The sequence below is a fragment of the Schistocerca nitens genome, chromosome 6 (genome assembly GCF_023898315.1).
Source record: "Schistocerca nitens isolate TAMUIC-IGC-003100 chromosome 6, iqSchNite1.1, whole genome shotgun sequence".
NCBI classification, from domain to species: Eukaryota; Metazoa; Arthropoda; class Insecta; order Orthoptera; family Acrididae; genus Schistocerca; species Schistocerca nitens.
In genome coordinates, this window is record NC_064619.1 from 658,766,582 (window position 1) to 658,790,456 (window position 23,875).

Consider the following 23,875-nt stretch of genomic DNA (forward strand, 5'->3'; position numbering starts at 1 on the left):
TAACTGTTTGTAGCGTAGATGGTGTGCGATTAGAAACCACCCGCAAAAAGCGACTTTCTTGTTTTGTGATGTAGGTGTAGTTTCTTAAATCCCCTCTCTAATGTTCGTCACCGACAGGTACATGAGGTGATAGCACAACAACGAAAAACTATTGCTGCATCTTGTTTTCTGATTCTCTTCCAGTTCAGACGAACAGGATTTGTGCATTCGACAGAAACAAGGTCTAGAAACCAGAAATAAACTTACTGAAGACGACTTGGCAAAATCGAGAGTACGAATTGAGCTGATTGAAAAGGAAAACGACGAACTGAAAAAGACTGTTGAGACCAAGGAAGAAGAACTAAGAACGTCACAGAAGGCCAAAGAAGAAGCTCAAGGAAATGCTGACCGTTGCAACACAGAGTTGGTATGTATTAAAAACCAACATAAAACCCATGGGTACCTGATCTGTTGTTGTGAATTTTAACTCTGTTAATTGCCTCAGGATTAGACATGCTAATGTTTCTGTAGTGTGTGGAGATTGGAAGGGTGTTGTTTGATATTTATGGAGATTGGAATAGTGTTGTTTGATATATATTTACTCAGTTTTTGAGGGTTAACGCTATCTCTCAAAAGAATAATGCTCAGGTTGCCCTGCAGTACAGTGACCCAAAGAAATCAAACGCATATATGAAAAATAATTTCAGGAGACTAGCACATAACATCTGAAACTAATAATAAAAACAGTTTCTATTTAAGTTGCGCGAAAAGCATAAGAATTATTTTGTGTGGCCTTAGTATCCTTATCAAGTGTCCAGACATAGGGATTTGTATTCTGGTATGAAGCCGCCATCTGACAAATCGAGATATACAGATTACCATAAATAAAGAAAATGTACTTGTTAGTTACTCCATCAGTAATAATTATAATAATAATTTCCATATGTCACTGATGGCCAGGAGACCCCTCGTGGGGCGGTTTGCCTGCCGCTCCTCAAGTTCTTTAACGCCACTACAGCGACTTGCGAGTGTATGAGGATGAAATGATGATGAAAGACACACATCACCCAGTCATCTTGAGGCAGAGAAAATCCCTGACCCTGCCGGGAATTGAACCCGGGACCCTGTGCGCAGGAAGCGAGAACGCTACCGCAAGACCACGAGCTGTGGACACTCCATCAATAAATTAGTTGAATAAATAAATTCGTTGCCTGAAGATTCCTTTTAGGTGCATATCAAGTAGTTTGTCCATTGTAAACGGGCTTCTCTTTTTAAGATGACTGTTGTCATGTTGTTAATAGGCTTAAGTATCTTCACTCAGTTTGCAAAGGATTGTCTGTTAAGGCCATAATGAAGGGGTGTTTTGACAGAGGGAATCACTGCAAAGTTCATCTGCATAATTTATTAACAACCCAATATCACTAATGCTAATATACTTACAAGGGAACCTCCCCATCGCACCCCCCTCAGATTTAGTTATAAGTTGGCACAGTGGATAGGCCTTGAAAAACTGAACACAGATCAATTGAGAAAACAGGAAGAAGTTGTGTGGAACTGTGAAAAAATAAGCAAAATATACAAACTGAGTAGTTCATGGGAAGATAGGCGACATCAAGGACTCTTAAGAACACAGGAGCGCCGTGGTCTCGTGGTAACGTGAGCAGCTGCGGAACGGAGGTCCTTGGTTCAAATCCTCCATCGAGTGAAAAGTTTAATTTTTTTATTTTCAGTTTATGTGACAAACTATTGTGTTTTCATCACTTTTTTGGGAGTGATTATCACATCCACAAGAAAACCTAAATCGGGCAAGGTAGAAGAATCTTTTTACCCATTCGCCAACTGTACAAGTTACGTGGGTCAACAACATATTCCTGTCATGTGACGCACATTCCGTTACCAGTGTCGTATAGAATATATCAGATGTGTTTTCCTGTGGAGGAATCGGTTGACCTATGACCTTGCGATCAAATGTTTTTGGTTCCCATTGGAGAGGCACGTCCTTTCGTCTACTAATCGCACGGTTTTGCGATGCGGTCGCAAGACACAGACACTAAACTTATTACAGTGAACAGAGACGTCAATGAACGAACGGACAGATAATAACGATGTAAAAATAAAGAAAGTAAAATTCTCACTGCAGGGAAGACTTGAACCGAGGACCTTTCGTTCTGCAGCTGCTCATGCTACCACGAGACCACGGCGCTCCTGAGCTCACATTGTCCATGATGTTGCCTATGTGGCCCATGGACTACTCAGTTTGTATATTTTGCTTATTTTTTCACAGTTCCACGCAGCTTCTTCCTGTTTTCTCAATTGATCTGTGTTCAGTTTATCAAGGCCTATCCACTGTGCCAACTTATAACTAAATCTGAGGGAGGTGCGATGGGGAGGTTCTCTTGTTAGACTAATAATTATGGGCATAATGTCTAGATTACTTTATCATCATATATATAAGAAGAGCAGTTAAATTGAAGGGTAGGGGGAGTGGGGAAAGCCACTCTTCTTCAACTGTAATATAGGTCTTCGGTGCTTAATGTTCAATGATCTGTCTTCAAACCAGGCATTGATCATTATTTTGGAATAATATGCATGAAATTGTGCATCCACACCTAAAGTTGTAAGTTTTTATTTAGCTGATTATCTTCTGTAGGACAGGCTACTGCTCATGGGTTCTATTCTAATTAGAAGAACCATTAACTGATGAAAAGATTATGCTATTCAGGAGGCTTCAAATTTTTTTTGAATTAAATGAAGTTTCTGAACCTTGAAATAATTATATTCAGTAATATTTCACATGCTGAACTAGTGACACAAAGTATGTCTGCCTTCAGCATTTCCACAGCAGCACATCTGCTCCATTTACAACTTCCCACCGGATCTTTCTGTTTACAACAACAGTCCTGCCTAGATTCTCCACAACAAAGAGGAACAGTGATGTAACATATAAATCAAAGTGTGTACACCCTTAACAGTAACAATCACTGGTACATCTTTAAAAATAAATTGAATTTACAGAATTTTAAGTAAAGTGCTGCAACACTAATTCAGATTTACAAAATATGAATATTTTAATATGAAATAACTAGTTTCTGTGATCATATGTTTAGATACTTACATATATTTAACCAAAGATATGAATACCATCAGGTATCGTAGGATTCTCATTCTGTCATTAGCTTGACTGGTTTACACTATTAACACTAATCAGCTGTTATTTGTATCTGCTACATAAACAAATTATTTATTTAACTTTGCACAAAACCTTAGTAAAGCTAAAACCTATTTAATTTAATCGTTGTTATCAGGAGAGAGAAAACTGGTGTTCTACGGATCGGAGCGTGGAATGTAGAAAATTTAAAAAGGGAAATGGATAGGTTAAAGTTAGATATAGTGGGAATTAGTGAAGTTCGGTGGCAGGTGGAACAAGACTTTTGGTCAGTTGAATACAGGGTTATAAATACAAAATCAAATAGTGGTAATGCAGGAGTAGGTTTAATAATGAATAAAAAAATAGGAGTGTGGGTAAGCTACTACAAACAGCATAGTAAATGCATTATTGTGTCCAAGATAGACACGAAGCCCACACCTACCACCGTAGTAGATGTTTATATGCCAACTAGCTCTGCAGATGATGAAGAAATTGATCAAATGTATGATGAGATAAAAGAAATTGGAAATACGGAAGCGTCCGATCCCGCCCGTCTGCTTTGACCCATGACGTCACAAACCACGATTCCAATATGGCGCATATAAAGTCGGTACGTACACATTATGAGAACGAAAATACATCGAAAAACACACACACACTTTCCACAAAAAGCCTAATGACAGTGCGGGAAATGGGGTGTTTTTGGGTGGGGGCAAACTAAATATAAACAAATTTAGACACCCACCCCCATACAAACCACACAGAACGACGAAAAAAACCATCATCAGAAATACCACTAAACACAATATCACCTGGAATCGGACACTTCCCTTGACCTATGTAGGTCAACAGCAGCTCCCGATCCCATAAGTTAGGATCAAACACTTCCCTTGGCCTATATAGCTCAAAAACATCTCTCGATACCAATATCAACATACAAAGCCACACATTGGGATCGAACACTTCCCTTGACCTGCTCGCTGTTAATTTTATCCGTCATATCCATTCGTGAACATAAACAACAACAGATTAATTTTACTAAAATTACCACACAATGTACAGCGAACAACACTAGATTAACCTTCACACAAAATTGTTAACTCACTGAAATGAATTATACTACAAACGCAGCCGACACTCGAACAATTCTGGATAATGAGCAAAAGCAAACTGAGCACATTACACCACACAAACGAAAACCCTGAACATACCACCAGAGAGCACAACAAACCACAACACGACGACAGCTACAAACATGCCACACTCACAAACCTAACTCCGCGCCGTCATGACGTCACAACACCCTTACGTCACGGGTCAAAGCAGACGCGTGGGATCGGACGCTTCAGGTAGTGAAGGGAGACAAAAATTTAATAGTCATGGGTGACTGGAATTCGACAGTAGGAAAAGGAACAGAAGGAAATGTAGTAGGTGAATATGGATTGGGGCTAAGAAATCAAAGAGGAAGCTGCCTGGTAGAATTTAGCACAGAACATAACTTAATCATAGTTAACACTTGGTTCAGGAATCATGAAAGAAGGTTGTATGCATGGAAGAACCCTGGAGATACTAGAAGGTTTCAGATAGATTATATAATGGTAAGACAGAGATTTAGGAACCAGCTTTTAAATTGTAAGACATTTCCAGGGGCAGATGTGGATTCTGACCACAATCTATTGGTTATGACCTATAGATTAAAACTGAAGAAACTGCAAAAAGGTGGGAATGTAAGGAGATGGGACCTGGATAAATTGACTAAACCAGGGGATGTACAGAGTTTCAGGGAGAGCATAAGGGAACAATTGACAGGAATGGGGGAAAGAAATACAGTAGAAGAAGAATGGGTAGCTTTGAGGAATGAAATAGTAAAGGCAGCAGAGGATCAAGTAGGTAAAAAGACGAGGGCTAGTAGAAATGCTTCGGTAACAGAAGAGATACTGAATTTAATTGATGAAAGGATAAAATACAAGAATGCAGTAAGTGAAGCAGGCAAAAAGGAATACAAACGTCTCAAAAATGAGATAGACAGGAAGTGCAAAATGGCTAAGCAGGGATGGCTAGAGGACAAATGTAAGGATGTAGAGGCTTTTCTCACTAGGGGTAAGATAGATACTGCCTACAGGAAAATTAAAGAGACCTTTGGAGAAAAGAAAACCACTTGCATGAATATAAAGAGCTCAGATGGAAACCCAGTTCTAAGCAAAGAAGGAAAAGCAGAAAGGTGGAAGGAGTATATAGAGGATCTATACAGGGGTGATGTTCTTGAGGACAATATCATGGAAATGGAAGAGGATGAAGATGAAATGGGAGATATGATACTGCGTGAAGAGTTGGACAGAGCACTGAAAGACCTAAGTCGAAACAAGGCCTGGGGAGTAGACAACATTCCATTAGAACTACTTATAGCCTTGGGAAAGCCAGTCCTGACAAAACTCTACCATCTGGTGAGCAAGATGTACGAGACAGGCGAAATTCCCTCAGACTTCAAGAAGAATATAATAATTCCAATCCTAAAGAGAGCAGGTGTTGACATATGTGAAAATTACCGAACTATCAGTTTAATAAGTCACAGCTGCAAAATACTTACGCGAATTCTTTACAGACGAATGGGGAAAACTGGTAGAAGCCGACCTCGGTGAAGATCAGTTTGGATTCCGCAGAAATGTTGGAACACGTGAGGCAATACTGACCCTACGCCTTATCTTAGAAAATACATTAAGCAAAGGCAAACCTACATTTCTATCATTTGTAGACTTAGAGAAAGCTTTTGACAATGTTGACTGGAATACTCTTTCAAATTCTAAAGGTGGCAGGGGTAAAATAGAGGGAACGAAAGACTATTTATAATTTGTACAGAAACCAGATGGCAGTCGAGGGACATGAAAGGAAAGCAGTGGTTGGGAAGGGAGTGAGACAGGGTTGTAGCCTATCTCCGATGTTATTCAATCTGTATATTGAGCAATCAGTAAAGGAAACAAAAGAAAAGTTTGAAGTAGATATTACAATCCATGGAGAAGAAATAAAAACTTTGAGGTTCGCCTATGACATTGTAATTCTGTCAGAAACAGCGAAGGTCTTGGAAGAGCAGTTGAACGGAATGGACAGTGTCTTGAAAGGAGGGTATAAGATGAATATCAACAAAAGTGGTGCTACAGAAGAATGCTGAAGATTAGATGGGTAGATCACATAACTAATGAGGAGGTATTGAATAGAATTGGGGAGAAGAGGAGTTTACTGCAAAATACATTCAGAAAACTTGGATTTCAGTATGGACAAGTCTCCAGCAAATTTTTTGATGCAGATTGTTTACATATATTGTGCATGGAAGGGTACACTATGTAACTTTTATCGTGTTAATGTTAACTGAAGTTTACATCACAGTCCATATATTCAGGCAAATTGGAGGAGTGGCTTGCAAAATACTCTTTTACTTTAGTTTTTAATGTTTGATGACTTCCAATTTGTTATCAAATGTCTGTCGGCAATCTATTATTGAATTTTGTACCAGAGTACAAAGCTAAATTCTAAGCCCTAGATAAGGTTCCATACTTTATGTGGAAATTATTTTTGCTTCTGTTATTGTGGCTGTGAATTGTAAATTCACTCTTATTAACCACAAATAGCATTTTGGACGAATATATTGACACTGGACTGAGAGAATGCTAATATTCACATAGAGGCTTGTAGAGGATGTTCAGTTATCACATATATATAATATTCTAATTGCCTACTTCTGAGAATATATTATTAGCTGCATTGCCCCATATGATAGTGATGGGTGGCCTAGGGGACCACAGCCAGCTGTCTCAGAGGCTCTTCAGATTTTATAAGCAAGTTTGCTGAATGACCAAATGAATTTAGAAATTTGTAACTCCCAAAATTTAATACTTTGTGTGTAGGACCCTCTTAAGTGAAGGGTGTGAAAAACTCATGACTACATTTTGAAAATTTTAGTGATGTTTGAAGTGCTGCACTATAGTGGATAATTGTAGCATCATTGCATGCCAAGTGATCTAACTTTGGAAAAAGCTCCAGCGTTACTATGACAGATTTTGCTGTAATTTCGTGTGCACATGCAGACAATGTTCACAATGAACATTGGTGAAATTTTACTTTTGCCAGCTTAACACTTGCAGAGATATAGTCATTTGTTTGACCTCCGTAGTGCAGCTATCAACAGTGCACTTGTCAGTTTTCAGCAACTTTGAGATGTAATGTCTCCGGTAATATTGTTGTACAAGATGACCTAGTTTGGTCATCTTGTGCAACTTTTTGGGTGCTCTTATGTGAAATAGTAAAACAGATTTCCTGAGCAATTTGCATACAGATAATTTGAAGCAAAGTCATTTGACTTGGACTATGGGGTGCAAGAAATGAAGTATTGACTAAAAGATTGTGTAACTTTACCAAGTATTGAATTAGTGATTTTAAAGCTCCACCAATGTTCCTTGGGAACATGTGCGATTGAATTAGTGGACTTCAGATTTAATTTGAGTACCAGTGGAATAAGGGTCTATTTTCAGTGCCCTTCCACCTTGTTCAATAAGTGATTGTGAAATTTACCGATGTGCATTGGGAACACTTGTGATTATTCATATAAAATTTCATCAAACTCTGTGATCATTACATGGAAAACTGTAGACAACTTGGCATGGAGTAATCCTTTAGTAATGTTGTGAACATAGGAAGATAGTTGAATAGTTTACATTGTGCACATTTGTAAGTTGTATGTTATTTGACTCACATTTGTGTTCCCAAGTGCAGTCGACACTTCCACGAAATCTTGTCATGAGGAAATTTCTTTTAAGTTTAGATAGCTTGATCTCTTTATTTACTTGGCTTGCTTTTCCTTTTGGAACCTTATTGTTTAGTACCTTGTTTATAAAACCTAGAATAGCTTTTGAGATAGACAATGATAAACCACCTGAAAACAAATTTTCTCCTAAAATAACTGATTTTTGAGCCCATTTATCTCAGAAGGAGCACCAGATCCATACTTGCTATAATTATATGTAGCCAATGCAATACTGATGATTTGAAAGACGACCTTCTTCTGTGCGAAATATCCATGAATGCATTTTTCCTGGGAGATGTAAAACCATCCAGTAACATTTCTCGTGCAAATGACTGTTTGGTTACTCTGTAAAGATGGAAAAATTAATTTTTACCTAACTTTGTCCTCTCGGGCACCAAATTAACACTGAAGTTCTAATTCGTTTGTTTTGCTGTCAGTTTGTTTGCAGAAACAAGGTTTATTTTATTTATTTATTTATTTTTTTATTATTGTTTTTTTTTTGGGGGGGGGGGATATAGTTTGGAAACATGAGTTCACCAAAAAGTCATAGAGATGTTTGTGTTTTGTCAGGTGCTTAATTACATTATATTTAATTATTTTATTTTCCAGTGTGTGATGTGCCATATTTTACATAAGAACTGAATATTCATGTAACATTAAGCATATTTGTAGGTATGCAGTACTGTTGATTTGAATGCCTTATGAATTTAGCAAATGAAGAACCTTTCACTCAGTGATCTTTTGGTAATTTGGATGATTGTAATGGGTCATTTGCAAATGGGTAATTCCAGCAAAAGGTGGCTGAATGTTGAAGCTCTTAAACACCAGGAATGTTGTAGTTATTTTAGCCAGATGTTCAGTGATGAATGTACATTTTGTTTTCATCGCATAGCCATTTTGTTAACTTAATATGAATCTACACCATCATGTGTGAACCATTTTTCACAGAAGAATCATCACAGCTGGAACAAATTTGAGACTGATTAATGAAACTCTGGCAAATCAGCTGAAGAATTTCAGGAAGTCTGTCTCAATTGGGCAAAATTTGTGTTTAAACTGTCACATGGAACTCCTGACAAACGCAAATGAAACCACATGTTCCAGAGACCTATCCAGTTCTCAAACATCCATGATGCAGATTTACAAATGAATGAAAATTTGTACCAGGGCCGGATTCGAACCCAGGCCTCCAGCTCACTAAGCAGATGCACTAACCACTATGCGTCTAAGCTCAGGGAATACCAAGTGGGCTGTGGCATGGATGGGAGTTTTGATTGAGAAGGGAGGTGTAATAGGGTACTCCATGCAGTTGTGTAAAACCCCTGTCTTAGCGAGGCATAGTGGTTAGTGCGTCTATCTGCCAAGTGAGCAGGAGACCTGGGTTCAAATCCCAGCTGTGGTAAAAAATTTTATTTGTCACTTTCGTCTGCATATGTACAACCTGACAAAGTGACTGCTATTACAGTGTCAGCTTCATCTGGCGTGGATAGAAGCGTGTGTTAGGTTCAATAGTGGTTTGAGTTTCCTTGGGGCTTCCCCTCTTAAAGCTCTGAGGGTTAGGAAAGGGAGAATCATTGGGAGGGGGAGGGGGGGGCTGTCCACCAGAATGTCCAATTATGCTTGCTGCTAGCATTATTGACAAGGATTGTAAATTTTTGATGGGTTTGATAGTTTGCACTACTGAATGCAAGATTTGCATGCTGCACCAGTGTGAAAGTTGCTGTGGAAGATGTGGACTTCAATCACACCTTACAGATCTGTACAAGGATACTGATCCTGAAGAAGCTGGGAGCACAAACAGTTGGGCAAACAGGTTGTGCCTCACTTGAAACTAAGTAATTGTTGATAGTTGATTTTTTTTTCCCCCCACAGGGAGGCATCAAAACTCTCTGACCTGACCATTCAACACTTTTTCAAAAATCCACACACAGGATCTGAAAACTGTGAAGCAATTTGTGAATTATTTGCAGTGCTTGATTTTGCAGAGAATTATTCCTTTGTCATTATGCTGTCCAAGGTTTTCATGGGGGAAAACTATCAAGCTGATGTGCATCCCATTGTTGTGTATATCATCAAAAATATGCAAATACAAAGAAAAAGTTTTTGCATAATTAGTGACAGCCTGACATGATACTGTTACAGTTCACGTCTTTTTGACAAAACTTGCGGGTTTACTGCCAACAAAATGTGACAAATCTGCAGAAAATCATACTTCAGCAGAGGGTATGAAGCTCAGTACAAAAATTTTAAGAAATTCACCAATCTGTGCTACTACCTGAAAGATTCTGATCTAAATTCCAAGTGGAACTACACTGATGGATAAACATCAGAACACCAAAAAGGAGTTGTGCAACATAAACGAGAGTTAGTATATGTGTTTCTACATCTGAAAGATAGTGTGTTTTCATGTTTTGTACCAGGTGCTAGTAGCACCTATATGAGGATCCAAAACAGGTTTGCTTTAAATACACCCTGTAAAGGTTGTAAGCGTTATTTATCTTTGAGATAGGATGTCGTGAGTTGATGGTAGTCAAGAAAGCTTTTAAACTGACAAAGATACCATTATCAACACCTCACTGAATTTGAACAAGGTGGTGTAATAGGGGTTTAAGAAGCCGTATATTCCTTCTGCTATACTGCAGAAAGACTTGGCACAAATATATGCACTGTACGTGGTTGCTAGCAGCGGTGATCATGAGACTGTACTAGAATGAAATTTTTCGCTCTACAGCTGAGTGTGCGCTGATATGAAACTTCCTGGCAGATTAAAACTGTGTGCCGGACCGAGACTCGAACTCGGGACCTTTGCCTTTCGCAGCAAGTGCTCTACCAACTGAGCTACCCAAGCAGGACTCACGACCCGTCCTCACAGCTTTAATTCCGCCAGTACCTCGTCTCCTACCTTCCAGACTTCACAGAAGCTCTCTTGCGAACCTTGCAGAACTAGCAAGAGAGCTTCTGTAAAGTTTGGAAGGTAGGAGATGAGGTACTGGCAGAAGTAAAGCTGTGAGGACGGGTCGTGAGTCATGCTTGGGTAGCTCAGTCGGTAGAGCACTTGCCCGCGAAAGGCAAAGGTCCCGAGTTTGAGTCTCGGTCCGGCAAACAGCTTTAATCTGCCAGGAAGTTTCATGAGACTGTATTGTCACAAGAAGACTGGCCTCAGGATGACCATGGGGCACTACTAAGAGGGAAGACCATTTGTGTTCGTTGTGTGGCTTTGGTACATCATACTGCGTCTGCAACAGAAATTTGAGCAGCAGTTGGCACCATAGTTAGACAACAAACTCTTATAAATTGGATACTTCGAGTATAGCTCCAACCCAGACACATTGTAGTGTGCATTCCAGTGACCTCAAACCACCACCATTAGTGATTTCAATGGTCTTAACTGAGTATTCATTGGAAGGCAGGATGGAGGTCTGTTATGTTTCCTGATGAAAGCTGGTTCTGCCTCAGTGCCAGTGATGGCTAGACCAGTTGAGGGTCTGCAACCAACTGTCTGCATGCTAGACACACTGGACCTACACCTGGAGCTATGGTTGGGGGTGTGAATTTGTATAACAGGAGTGCATTCGTGGTTATACCATGTGCCCTGTCTGCAAATTTGTATGTCGGTTCGGTGATTTGACCTCTGTGCTACCATTCGTGAACAGCATTCCAGGGGTTGTTTTATAACAGGATAACACTTGCCCACATACCGCTGTTGTAACCCAACATGCTCTACAGAGTGTTGACTTGTTGTCTTGGCCTTCTTGATCACCAGGTGTGTCTCCAGTTGAGAGCATGTGGGACAGCATCAAATGGCAACTGTTGTGTCATCCACAAACAGGCAGGACACTCCGTCCCACAAACTGGCATCCGGCACATATATGACACAATGCGTGCGAACTTGCATGCTTGCATTCAACATTCTGCTTGATACAGCTGTTATTAACAGATTTGCATCCAGAATTATTAAGTTTGGTTCTTCTACTTAAAGAGTTGTAGGTTATTGTTTTGTAACAGGTTTACACAAGAAACATAATTTCAGTTTAATTTTCACATATACAGTCATGAACGTTGATGGCAACTAAAGTTGCCAATGGGCACTTAAGGTAACAAATGAAACAGATTTCCAGATTTATTACAATCTTTATTGCTCAATCAGTTTTTATTGCACATTCTTACTTCATTTAAAAAGAAAGATACTTAAACAGTCAAAACAGCTTTGAATCATTAGAAAAATTCTCTTCTGAATCTTAGCTTAGAGGTATTTCTATATTTATGAAATCCTTCAAAATAATCTATATGAAGTGGTACTGACATTTTACTCATTTGTCTGCCATCTATGATACTTAGATTGTTGTTTGATGATGAGAGGATCTTTCTGTCCTGCCTTATATAATCTAATGAAGGAAATCATGATGATGGACTGGGTTTTGCTCTTGGGATTCCATGGATTTTCAAAATTTGAAAAACATTTTTGAAGCTGAAGATATGGCATATCATTTCCCAACCTCTAATATAACAACAATCTCTACAAAATATACATCAATAGTCCATGCAAACAGAGATCACCATCGTTTTTTAATCCTTATTTTTGTCCTGTATAGAGCTGTGAATTGATCATTCAGATCAAAATGTAGCCATCAGGATTTACCAAAACCCATTAAGTTGAAACCAAATCTAATTGGCTTGCCTTTGATAAACTGCTTAGCCCTGTGCCTCCCATAATATGGTACAATGCATGAATTGCATTGTCAAAGGCAATTTGACTGAAATTGTCACTGAGAAAGTTGAACGGTGGCCTTACTTTATAAGACCAATATTCATTTATGTTTTTGTTGTCATTCAAGTGTATGTATTGCAAGATTTCTTAAAATATGTTTCACGTCATAGATTTCGAAACTAAAGTTAAAGGTACTTTGCAGTAAGGTTCCTCCTCCCAGTACATTCTTTTATTTGGCAGTTTATGATAACCTGAGAGAATCAGTATTCCCAGGACAGTGCATTACTCTTCATAGGAAACATTCAGGTTTTGATTAAGTTTCTGTGCAGCATATAAATTTGTTTGAGAAACAATAAAATTTATTAATTCCTCAGAGAAAAACTTTTTAAAAGAATCCAACAGGGATATTGTATCTGAAAGAAAATCTACTGCTTCTTCTTGTCTTTAGCATTCTCCCCCCACTGCAATACTTTTACTTTGCCTCCCATTCTTCTTTCATTTCATATTTATAACCTTTGATGTGGTTTGAGTTTCTGTGCAAACCTCAGTTACTACCTCTTTTAGCCCTTGGCTTTCTCCACTCACTGCAAAATTCTGACTTGACGTGCACCTCCTACTTCCTTCAGTATTTCCAGCAGGAAGTGTATTTTGAATGTCTGTGGGGTTCTCAATTTCTTTTTCTTGTTCACTTCTGTCACTCGCTGCAAAATTTTGCCTTGACATGCTCTTCTTCTTTCCTTTTGTATTTGCATGTTCATTTTGCTCAAACTGAAGTTGTGCCTGTGCTCTTAATATACATGCAAGGAGATGACACACTTTTTCTTGAACTTTGTCATCTGGTAAATTGGAATCTTCATCAGTATCACCCCTTGTGCTTCATAAGGAGGGATGATACCAACTGATTGTATTGTTCTGTTTTGATCTGCTTCAATAAAATTTATTATTTCATTCACAGTCCATAAATTATCGTCACACCTGAAAGGCAACACAAGTGCCCAGTTGCAACTAAAAATGCCAGACTTATTTTCCACAACATAAATCATGCTAAAAACAAATTTACAAATTCCAGAGTAATCCTGTGTATAATTTAGACTATTTATTGCAAGACAGCAAAGAAAATTTGCTTCAAATACTCATATATTGTCCTGTCCTTAAATCTTTTGCTGAAGCAGTTTTTAACATTCATACACACCAAGAGATTTAACATTCATAAGCAACAACAGTGAATTGAATACTGGTACTCAAAATTTTAAACAACAAAGAAAAGCGTCCATAACTGCTTCCAATATTTAAATTGTGTACAACATTATTAATGTTACATAGACAAATATATTCCGAAAATTTTATTACTCTAGTCTATATTAATTATTTTTTGGTGTTGCAATTTTTTTCATCAGTATATTTGGCAACAAGTCATGAAAAATTTGCATGTGATGGTGTTGGAGGCACAGTGAAATGATTGGCTGCATGTGTTAGTGTACAGCAAGCAACCAAAGGAAGGAAATCAGATCCTTACTGCATAAGACTTACACAAATTCTGTAAACAAGACTTGGATAAAACTAAATTAATTTTTCTTGAGAAGGTCCAAACTGAATCAGTCAGAGATTCTCAGGAAGAAAGGGTTTCTTTGGTCTCAAGATTTTCTGGAACAAGAGAAAATCGCCAGATTATTCCAATTGATTTAAAAATAATTAAAGTGAAAAGGGTGCAGGTTACTTCTTTTCACTTGTTCCAGAAATATCAGAACCAACTGATGAAGCCTTAGAGTTTATGGTTTCAACATTGCAACCAGGAAAATTTGTTGCGTGCATGTAAGGCAAAACCTGATGGGTTGGTAATGTTTGTGAAATTTTATTTGAAGAGAATGATACGTTTATAAATTTCATGTATTCTTGTAACCTCACAAGATTGCCCCGTGGCCAGTCTGAAAAGATGCATGCTAGATCCCTGAGCACCACATTATTGCATATCTGTTGGTGCCATCTACAATAACATTGGGTCTACAATACAATTTCACAGACCCAGCTGTTACTAAAGTTGATGAAAAATTTAACTCACTGGAGCAGTAATGAATATCACTGTCAGCTTGCGAACCACCAAGATATATAAACATGAGGCTGTGGAAATTCTGCTAACTCACCCAGAAACTTTCAGACCTGTTTAAGAAACACATACAAGACTTGGGAACCTTTATTAATCAATCCACCAGTAGACTTCGGAATGTGGAAAAGGTGTACTCCACCCATGGCTGGACATGCCTGATCCCTTGGTAAGGCAGATATCAGGTATTTACTAACTGTCGGTGACAAAAACCACCATGAACCTAAGTGAGCTTTTAATTGTATTGTGGGTGACAGCTACTTTAAAAAATCTATTGTTTTGATGCTACAAACTAATTATTTGCATAAGAAACTTTGCTGGATAAATTTAAAGCTTCAAGGAAAAGGTGTGCAGCAAAATAGATATTTTGTAGACAAAAAGATACCCCTTTGAAACAGTAGTTAAAGCAAGTATGGATCTGAGATACAAGGGTTCATAAGTCATTTACTGTGGCAGCAAATATGTTTTTGGACAACAGCACATCTATGTTGAAAACTATGAACCCAAAAATGATGACTCACAGGTTCTATAAAGAAGCTGCTAATTGATAATGTCACAAAAGATGTTTATAAACCAACTTCAGAAAGTCATAAAGTTACCTCAACTCAAGAGAAATTCTGTCACGACAAAATTTATTGGCAAGTTTTAATGGCAGTCGGAGTAAAAATAGAAAGCCAAATATCATAAAACATACAGAATGTGCACGATGTAAACTGTTAAGGTATCTTGCCAAGTTTTATGGTTTTATTCAATTATCTATTGAATATCACCACTTCAGACATGGCTAAAATTTTCAAAAAGTCACCATGATATTTGCACACCATTCACTAATGTGGCTGTTATACACAAAGTATTAAAATTTTGGAACTGGGAATTTGTAAATTTGCCTTTGGTCATTTAGCAAATGTACACAACAAATTTGAAGAAACGCTGAGATGGTCGAACAGGGTTATATCCAAATCTGGACCACGTTACATGGAATCACGTTTGTGCCTGGGATGTTACTGAGTGTATGTTAGCAAACCTGTCCTCAGGTCAGTGCAGTGATAAAAATTTAGCACACAGAACTGATCTTTGTTTGTGGGGACAGACATATCTGTACCAAACACAGCCATGAGAATATTGCAAAAGGCTGACAACTGGTTCACAACAAACAGTTTAACACAGTGTTACAAAAACTCATATTACGAAACTCCAAATAAATGAAAATGACTTGCAGATATTAGAAATAAATGGACACACACTAACTGAAACTCAGTGTGTCAAATTGGCATCCAGAAGAATAAAAACCAAGGCTGCAACATCATTTCAATAATTTAACTGAAAAGATCAGTTCTCCACACTAAATTTTTATCACTGCACTGACTTGTGGACAGGTGTGGATGAATTTGTTGACTGTTTAGCAAATGACACTACAAAGAGGAAAACAGTTGACATTTGTTTACTTTGATCCCAGCTGCAGGTGGTACTGTACCTTTTGCTTCAGGAGGGTTGGAACAGGAAATGGGTTCTCTTGGTAAACAAAGAGACATAAAAACTGTCCTTGGCTGTTTAGTGGTCTTATCCCTGAATTTCCCCAGGGGGATTGCAACTTCGTCACTTCGCCCTGCATACAGAAACACTGTTATTGCCTGTGGTGTCAGCTGAAGCTGCCAAAGCAGTGGATCTGGTTTCACATATTATTCTTTTATGATGACAGGAATCTGTAGGTAAGGTACAGAAGATGGGCCCCCCACATGAGGGTAAGTCCGGAGGGTTTGCAGCTGCTTTCAGATTGTTGATTTGCGATTTTCACTTAAAACTGTCTTTGAGGTTCTAAAGATTGCATACAGGTCCTTCACCCTCCCACCCAATCCTCCAGTGATGAGGGTGGCTGGGAGGGTGTGACTCCCCATATGTATCAGCTGTGAGGACCATCATCCAATAGTAACCCCCTCTTTCTTTGTTCTTGTGTTCCAACATAATGTTCCTCTACTTTAATAGCCAACCCTTTCCACCATTGTGAAACCACTAAATGTGAATTGGCAGTGGTCCTTCTTTCCTTTAGAAACTTTTTTGGCATGAATATCTTAGGATAACTGGACTATAATGGGACATTTGAACAACAGTAACCCATACATTCGTCCTCTCTAATGACCTCGTCTTTAACAGCATCTTAAACCCTAATCTTCCTTCTTTTTTTCTTTCCTTTATTTGTTCAACCCAAGTTACCTGCCACCTTTTGCTTTAGTAGCTCCTCCACCTCCTGGCTTTGGACAGTTCACTGATGACCTAGAATAGTAGCATTGGTTGTCATGTGAGAACGAAATTCTTACTGGATGCATAGGAGTATTTGCTTCTGGATGGTCTTATCACCCTGTTTAATACCGCTGTAGGTTCTTTGAAATGGTGGCTTTTTTGGTTCTAAGCTGTTAATGACAGTTACCCAAAAGGATTATACACAAATTTGTCTGGTATTTACCAATGCATTTTACTTAAATTGTATCCTTTAGCTTGTGTATCATTCTACTGCATATCGGCCTGCTGTTGTCTGTTCACTGAAAAGTGTGACCTTTCATAAATTTCCTTTCGTTAGAGAGATATTTTTAGTGCATTATATCAGTTAATGTTTACATGTTCAAAATAAAATAGTTTGTATTGAGTAAGGTAGCATGCAGCATAACAAATACTTTTTTGCTCTGAATAGCCTCTGCACTTATTCTTTTCCAGGATTCTCTTAAAAAATTGGATATTTCTAAAGATGGCACAATGGCTTCCTTACGTCTTGATAAAAATCGTGTGACAAAAGAACTAGAAACTTTACAGCAACAAGTAAAAAAGCTGCGTACTCAGCTAGATAATGTGAGTATGTCAGTGTCTTTTCATGTACATTTCTTGCATATTTACATGAATTTATTGTGTAATACAGTGACAACTGAACATTAACTTCCAGCTACCATTGTTGAATATGGAGGAGAAATAGTGAATGTAGGTAATTATATAAAACTATAATTTGTAATACTGAAATTCTGAGTCAGAGCTGTACATTAAGAGATTATGGAATAGACTGACTGTGCTTGATTTAATAGCCCCACCCCCCACCCTTCCACACATTTTATTTGGAGTTCCCAATTACTCTACTACTGCACTACCTCTCATCATGGCCGAGGATGGGGCTAACAGGGTTTTATGTCATTGGGATTTAATCACTTGCAAGGTTCAGATTCATTGATAATTTCATCATCTGGACCCTTGATAAAAATAATCTCTGCTCATTCCTCTGAAACCTTGGCAACAACACCCAAAACTATTTCCCTTGGGCATTCTCAACTTGACAACATTTTTTTCTTGTAGGATGGTCCCCACCTGGGATGGTTCCATGCAACTTCCATTCATTTCAAATGCACTGAGCACAAATAGCACCACCATTTTGATAGCAGTCTCTTGTCAATTGGCAGAAAGCCCATTCATTTCTGGTTTGACACCCATGAACAACACACCTGTACTGGTAAAAGCAGAGTTATCCAAACATTTTAGCAACCTTGCCAGAGCTTTTTCAGATAGGCAGTATCCATCCCAACTAGCTGAGAAATATGATATTTCCCACACCATTTGTATGAGTTGCACAAAAAGCTGTTACCACAGGCCAGCACTTGTCTTTGTCATCCAATAGCACCAGATAAAGCATGCTTACACCAGCAAACAGGCAAAGCTAGTGTAATTTTCTTATCTATTGCATGTGCTTGTCTTTCTCAAAAAGCTACAAATAAGTTATTGTCTTTCTCCATTTTCACTTGAAGCAATTGAATAATCAGGCAAATTGTGAAATTAATAGTATAGGGCGGGGATGAGCAATTTTTTCAGATTGGGGGCCACTTTGTGGAATTGGAGGTTAGCGGAAGGCCATACCTTTCAAAATGATGACATTCTTTTGATAACTTTGCTTATCAGAAAAGGTATAAATTGTATGAAAAAATGAGTATATATAAATAAAATAGTGGAAATATATTATTTAGTTTAGTATATCATCTACAGTTACAATCACATTTAATTTTAGAATTAGTTTAATGAAGCAAATGTATTTCATCACCTTGTTCTACCTTTTTTTTGAAAAAAAAATAAATAAATCATGAGTGCACTTACCTAATGAGATTTCTCATTACAGTCCATATGTTAATGTCTGTCAAAGAGCATTTATATTACTCTCATTGATCTTCAAGCAAGAAAGACTTAGATTCTATTGAATGTAGACACAAATGTAGCCATTTTCCTAACTTATTTCTTTGTATATGGAATTTTTCAGCAAATATTTGTAAAATTCTCAGCATTAAATATTTCTTTCACAGTGTGAGTTGTTTATATGTCAAAAATTTGCAGCCGCAGCTCGTCAGGTGCTGCAGTAATATCATCAGTGGTGGGATTAGAGACCAAATTGAATTGAGGTTCAATTTTCTTAAAGTCCTGAAACTTCCTCCAGATTGTGCAGATGGTCCCTAATTATAGCAGAAACACTTTTAGGCACTTTTTGTTTCTATAGTAAAGGGAAATGGAAAAATTACCTTCACCTGCTAGCCTGGAAATAGACCTAGTTTTGCTTTGAATGATTTTACATATTCTACTTTTCATGTACAAACAACTTCTTATCCTACAATGTCACATTGGGTTCATCAAATGTGTCAGCTGAGAATATTATCTACATCAGTAACCTGCAAGCCACCATACAGTGCATGGCGGAGGGGGACCCTGTACCGCTATTTGTCATTTCCTTTCCTGTTCCAGTCGCAAATAGAGCAAGGGAAAAACAACTGTGTGTACGCCTTTGTATGAGCCCTAATCTTTCGTATCTTATTTCGTGGTCCTTATGGGCAATGTATGTTGGCGGTAGTAGAATTGTTTGGCAGTCAGCTTCAAATGCCGGTTCCCTAAATTTTCTCAATAGTGTTACTTGAAAAGTATGTCGCCCTGCCTCCAGGGATTCCCTTTAGAGTTCCCAAAGCATCTGTAACACTTGTGTGTTGTTCAAACCTTCGGGTAACAAATCTAGCAGCCTGCCTCTGGATTGCTTCATTGTTTTCCTGCAATCCCACCTGGTATGGATCCCAAAATACTGGAGTAGTACTCAGGAATAGGTTGCACCAGTGTCCTATACATGGTTTCCTTTACAGGTGAACCACTTTTTCATAAAATTCTCCCAATAAAATGAAGTCGACATTCACCTGCCCTAACACAGTCCTCACATGCTGATTCTATCTCGTATCACTTTGCAACGTTACGCCCAGAAAATTAAACGATTTGACTGTGTCAAGCAGGACACTACCAATAATGTCTCCAAACATGTAAGGTTTGATCTTCTGACTCATCTGCATTAACTTAAATTTTTCCACATTTAGGGCTAGCTGCCATTTATGGCACAAATTGGAAATTTTGTCACCCCCTCACATCCTATTTTTGTGAGACAAACACGAGACATTTCCTTCATGTCCAGAAATAAGAGGATTTCATTCTATTACATTGTCCATGCTCAGTCTCCTCACACTGCTGTCACAAATTCCTTCTTTTTCCTCATGTTTAAGTCCAGCGGAGGTCTACATAGAATCTCTTTGCGCAAAATGCAATGAAAAGACAATGTACCACTGTCTGTGCCTGTGCTTGTGACTTCTTTTAAAGCTTACCACACCTACATTCTTCCCCCTGAAAGCTCTCTCCCTATCTGTTGTAATGGTGCCCGCATCTCGTGGTCGTGCGGTAGCATTCTCGCTTCCCACGCCCGGGTTCCCGGGTTCGATTCCCGGTGGGGTCAGGGATTTTCTCTGCCTCGTGATGGCTGGGTGTTGTGTGCTGTCCTTAGGTTAGTTAGGTTTAAGTAGTTCTAAGTTCTAGGGGACTTATGACCACAGCAGTTGAGTCCCATAGTGCTCAGAGCCATTTGAACCATTTTGTTGTAATGGTTTCCATTTTGTTCTAAGACATGCCATTTTTCTCCACACAATTCTCAGCACACTCAAAAAATTCCTGACCCAACGGTTCTCTCTCTCATTCATTCTAGGCCAAGTACTTACTCTGTGATGACAAAAATTTCAGTTATTCAATGTTCAGTGAGGTCATCAATAACTGAGTCAGTGCACTGCACTATGGACGTTCTTAACAGGGAAATGCTTTCAATATTGATTCTAACATCAGGACATAGCATGCTTGTCATATACTCTGCCAAACGCTGATTAATAAAGTCGATATTTGAAAAAGCTTGTTATTTTTGTCAAGGTTATAGGCTATCATGAAAATTTCTTCCATTGTAACACTTTGAAGTGTTGATTTATTATAAATTATTATTTTTTTGTTTTGTTTTTTTGTTTTTTCAGAATTTTCATGCACTCAGCTGCTTTTATTTTGAGTTCTTCCTTGGAAACTTTGCTGCCAAATTTGCCAAGTTTTGTTTTATAATGTTGTTTCAAATTGCACCCCTCAAATACAGCTGTTGTTTCATGAAACAATAAATACACTGTTTATTCCTACTCCTTAAATACAGCTATCGTTTCATGAGGCAGTGACTACACTGCTTTATTCCTTGTATTAACAAAAAAATGTGGTTGTCCATTCTTCTACAAAAACAAGACTCATCACTGGTCTTCCACCTGGGGGTTCACCACTCTTTGGCGAGCGCGCGCATGTATTCATTCATTTTAATTGTTCTCAATGTGTTTTTAATTTAGCTGTCTTGAGTATGAGGGACACCATTCTACATTTTAGAGACTCAGTGAGGTTTCAGGGCCTCATTTTTTTATTCCAAATGCCGTGGTTGCCACATCTAATACGTCTGAAAGGTATCACACTGAAGGTGCTGAATATTTTAAAGTGTCTTAGCCACAGGTCTTGGGGAGAATGGCAGTGCACGTCTGCTTTAGTTTTATATGGCTTTCGTGAGTTCTCGGCTGGACTATGGTTGCTCAGTGTGTGGATCAAGAAAGACTTCTTATTTAAAGATGATTTGACCGTGTCCTCCATGAGGGGATTTGTCTGGCCATGGGTGCTTATCAGACCAGTCCCATCCCATACCCAGTCTCAGTGCTGAAGCCGGGGAACTGCCACTCACTGTCTGGCAGCAGCTGCTCATAATGGGTCAGGCATATAAGTACCTCGCAGCTCCAACTTCACCCGCATTCCAGATTGTTGCTCATCCAACTCTGAAAGCCTTTTCTCCAACCATCCATGAGCCACAATGCTATTTAGAATCTGCGTCAGCATGTACTCGAGTCACTTGGTGTGGAGCAAATACAACCCCCAATCCAGGGTTTTAACCTGCTATCACCCTGGATACTGCAGAGGCCCAGTGTGATTGTATGCAATCTTGTGGACCCTGGAGCAGGTGAGACGTTCTTACATTCTTCCAGAACTAAATTTCTTGTCTGTTCAGATTCTCTTAATGCCCTTCACTCTCTCCAATGTTTGTGCCTAGCAGATAAAATAATCCAGGATGACCTCTTCCACCTACGATGGCTGGTGAAAGAGGTGTATTTCTGCTGCGTACCAGGCCTCAACAATAAGGTGATTGGATGCAGGGGTGATGGAATACTTAAAAGAGCTGAGGATCACAACACATATCCAGGGCTGCTAGATCCGCCCATTTGTTCCCAGTAGATGGTTTAATGTGTTAATAGGGCAACTGGCTCATCCATGTCTTCTTCTTCCCTTTTTTTGTGATCAGCCACTCACATTTCCCTGTGCTTTGCTTTTAACTCCTCTGTCATTTTACTTGTGTTTTAATCTCCTGTATAGCACATTTTAGTATTTCTTTGTTATCTTAGCCTGTATGTTAACATTTTCGCTGTTTTATCCACATTAATTTCTTTTAATGGGTGTAAGGGTTGAGCCCCCATAAGCTTCAAGCACGCGCACTCATGGTCACACACACACACACACACACACACACACTGGTATATGGATCTGGAATAAAACCGTTCCAAAATACTCCAGAACATTTTGAGATTTTACAGCACATACTAAGTAATAAGATAATGAAGGCATTGAATCAATATCCCCTTTGACATTATCTTGTTAGATAATCAATAATCAAATTGTAAGTAATGCTGAGCAGCCACACAGTATTATTTGTGACCTGAAATAGCATTTTAGGGTTGTCTGAGTGGCCAGCATTCTGAATGGAGCAGGTGATGTTCGTCATACTAGCTGGCTGCTGTGATAATTATCTGTGTTAACTGGCTGAAAGGAAAACCTGTGCATAATTCTGTGTTTCATTCCTTTACTCTAAAAAGAGGGACCTGTATTCTGTGATTTTTGTTTCTAGCAATATCATAAGCAGATATCGTGTATTAAGGGGAGGTTTACTATATTTGGCCTGAAAAAAGCACGTTCTTTGAGAATTTTTTTTCTCGGGATGTGTTATAGGTATCAGTGTCAAATTTGGTCAAAATGTTTATTGATATTTCCTCTACAAACTGGACTTTTTTTGACTGGAAATGTCAAAGAGCAGAGGCAGAAGTGTCGTCGGAATGAAACAAAATTTAGATGTAGACCACCTCACGTGGTATGTCACAGGTCAGCCGGCTCGTCTGAAATCAAAATTGAGTTGACGTTAGTGAAGTATATAAGATTGTTTAGGAGTTGTACCTCACTTAAGTTATTTGGACCATAAGAAACAAAATGGCGGCCATTTGAAAAAAAAAAAAGAAAAAAGGATTTTGTCATCGATTTTTTGACTTTGTCGGCCAAGGAAAAATATTTATAGCTCATGGATCGGAATAAAAGTTGTACAACTCCTAGACAATTTAGTTAGCTTTGTCGGAAAGCAAGAATCATGCCAATCGGTTCAGTAGATTTGAAGTTATCCTACCGTGCGATAAAAAAAAGTCAATTCGAGAGAAACGCTTTTGGAATTTTGATTACATATAAATGCAATATTATGCAACTTGCATTAAATCTGCTATTCCGGGTCCATAAACTAGTCCTTCCTCTTCCTCACAGAGGGCATTCTGCTTGATCTGAGCCAACCTGTACTACTCCAGAACCGCTCGTATGGCCTGTGACAAGCGGTATTCGGCTCCTTGAATCCCATGATTGTCCGAATGCTTGGCGAACTGCTTCGAATAGTCCCAGGATGACGTCCATCATTGTCATGGTCTTTAGAATTGCCGAATACTCTTGGTTTAA

General features: G+C 38.6%; 1 protein-coding gene across 3 annotated transcripts in view; it reads left to right on the top strand.

The window, feature by feature from the left end:
* The window catches only part of LOC126263747 (uncharacterized), a 65,010-nt gene that overhangs the window by 387 nt on the left and 40,748 nt on the right, over positions 1 to 23,875 (top strand). For all 3 annotated transcript variants that reach the window (XM_049960930.1, XM_049960932.1, XM_049960931.1), the window contains exons 2-3: positions 184 to 406; positions 17,441 to 17,572. In XM_049960930.1, coding sequence (XP_049816887.1) covers positions 184 to 406; positions 17,441 to 17,572 — 355 coding nt within the window. The remainder of the gene's footprint in view (positions 1 to 183; positions 407 to 17,440; positions 17,573 to 23,875) is intronic.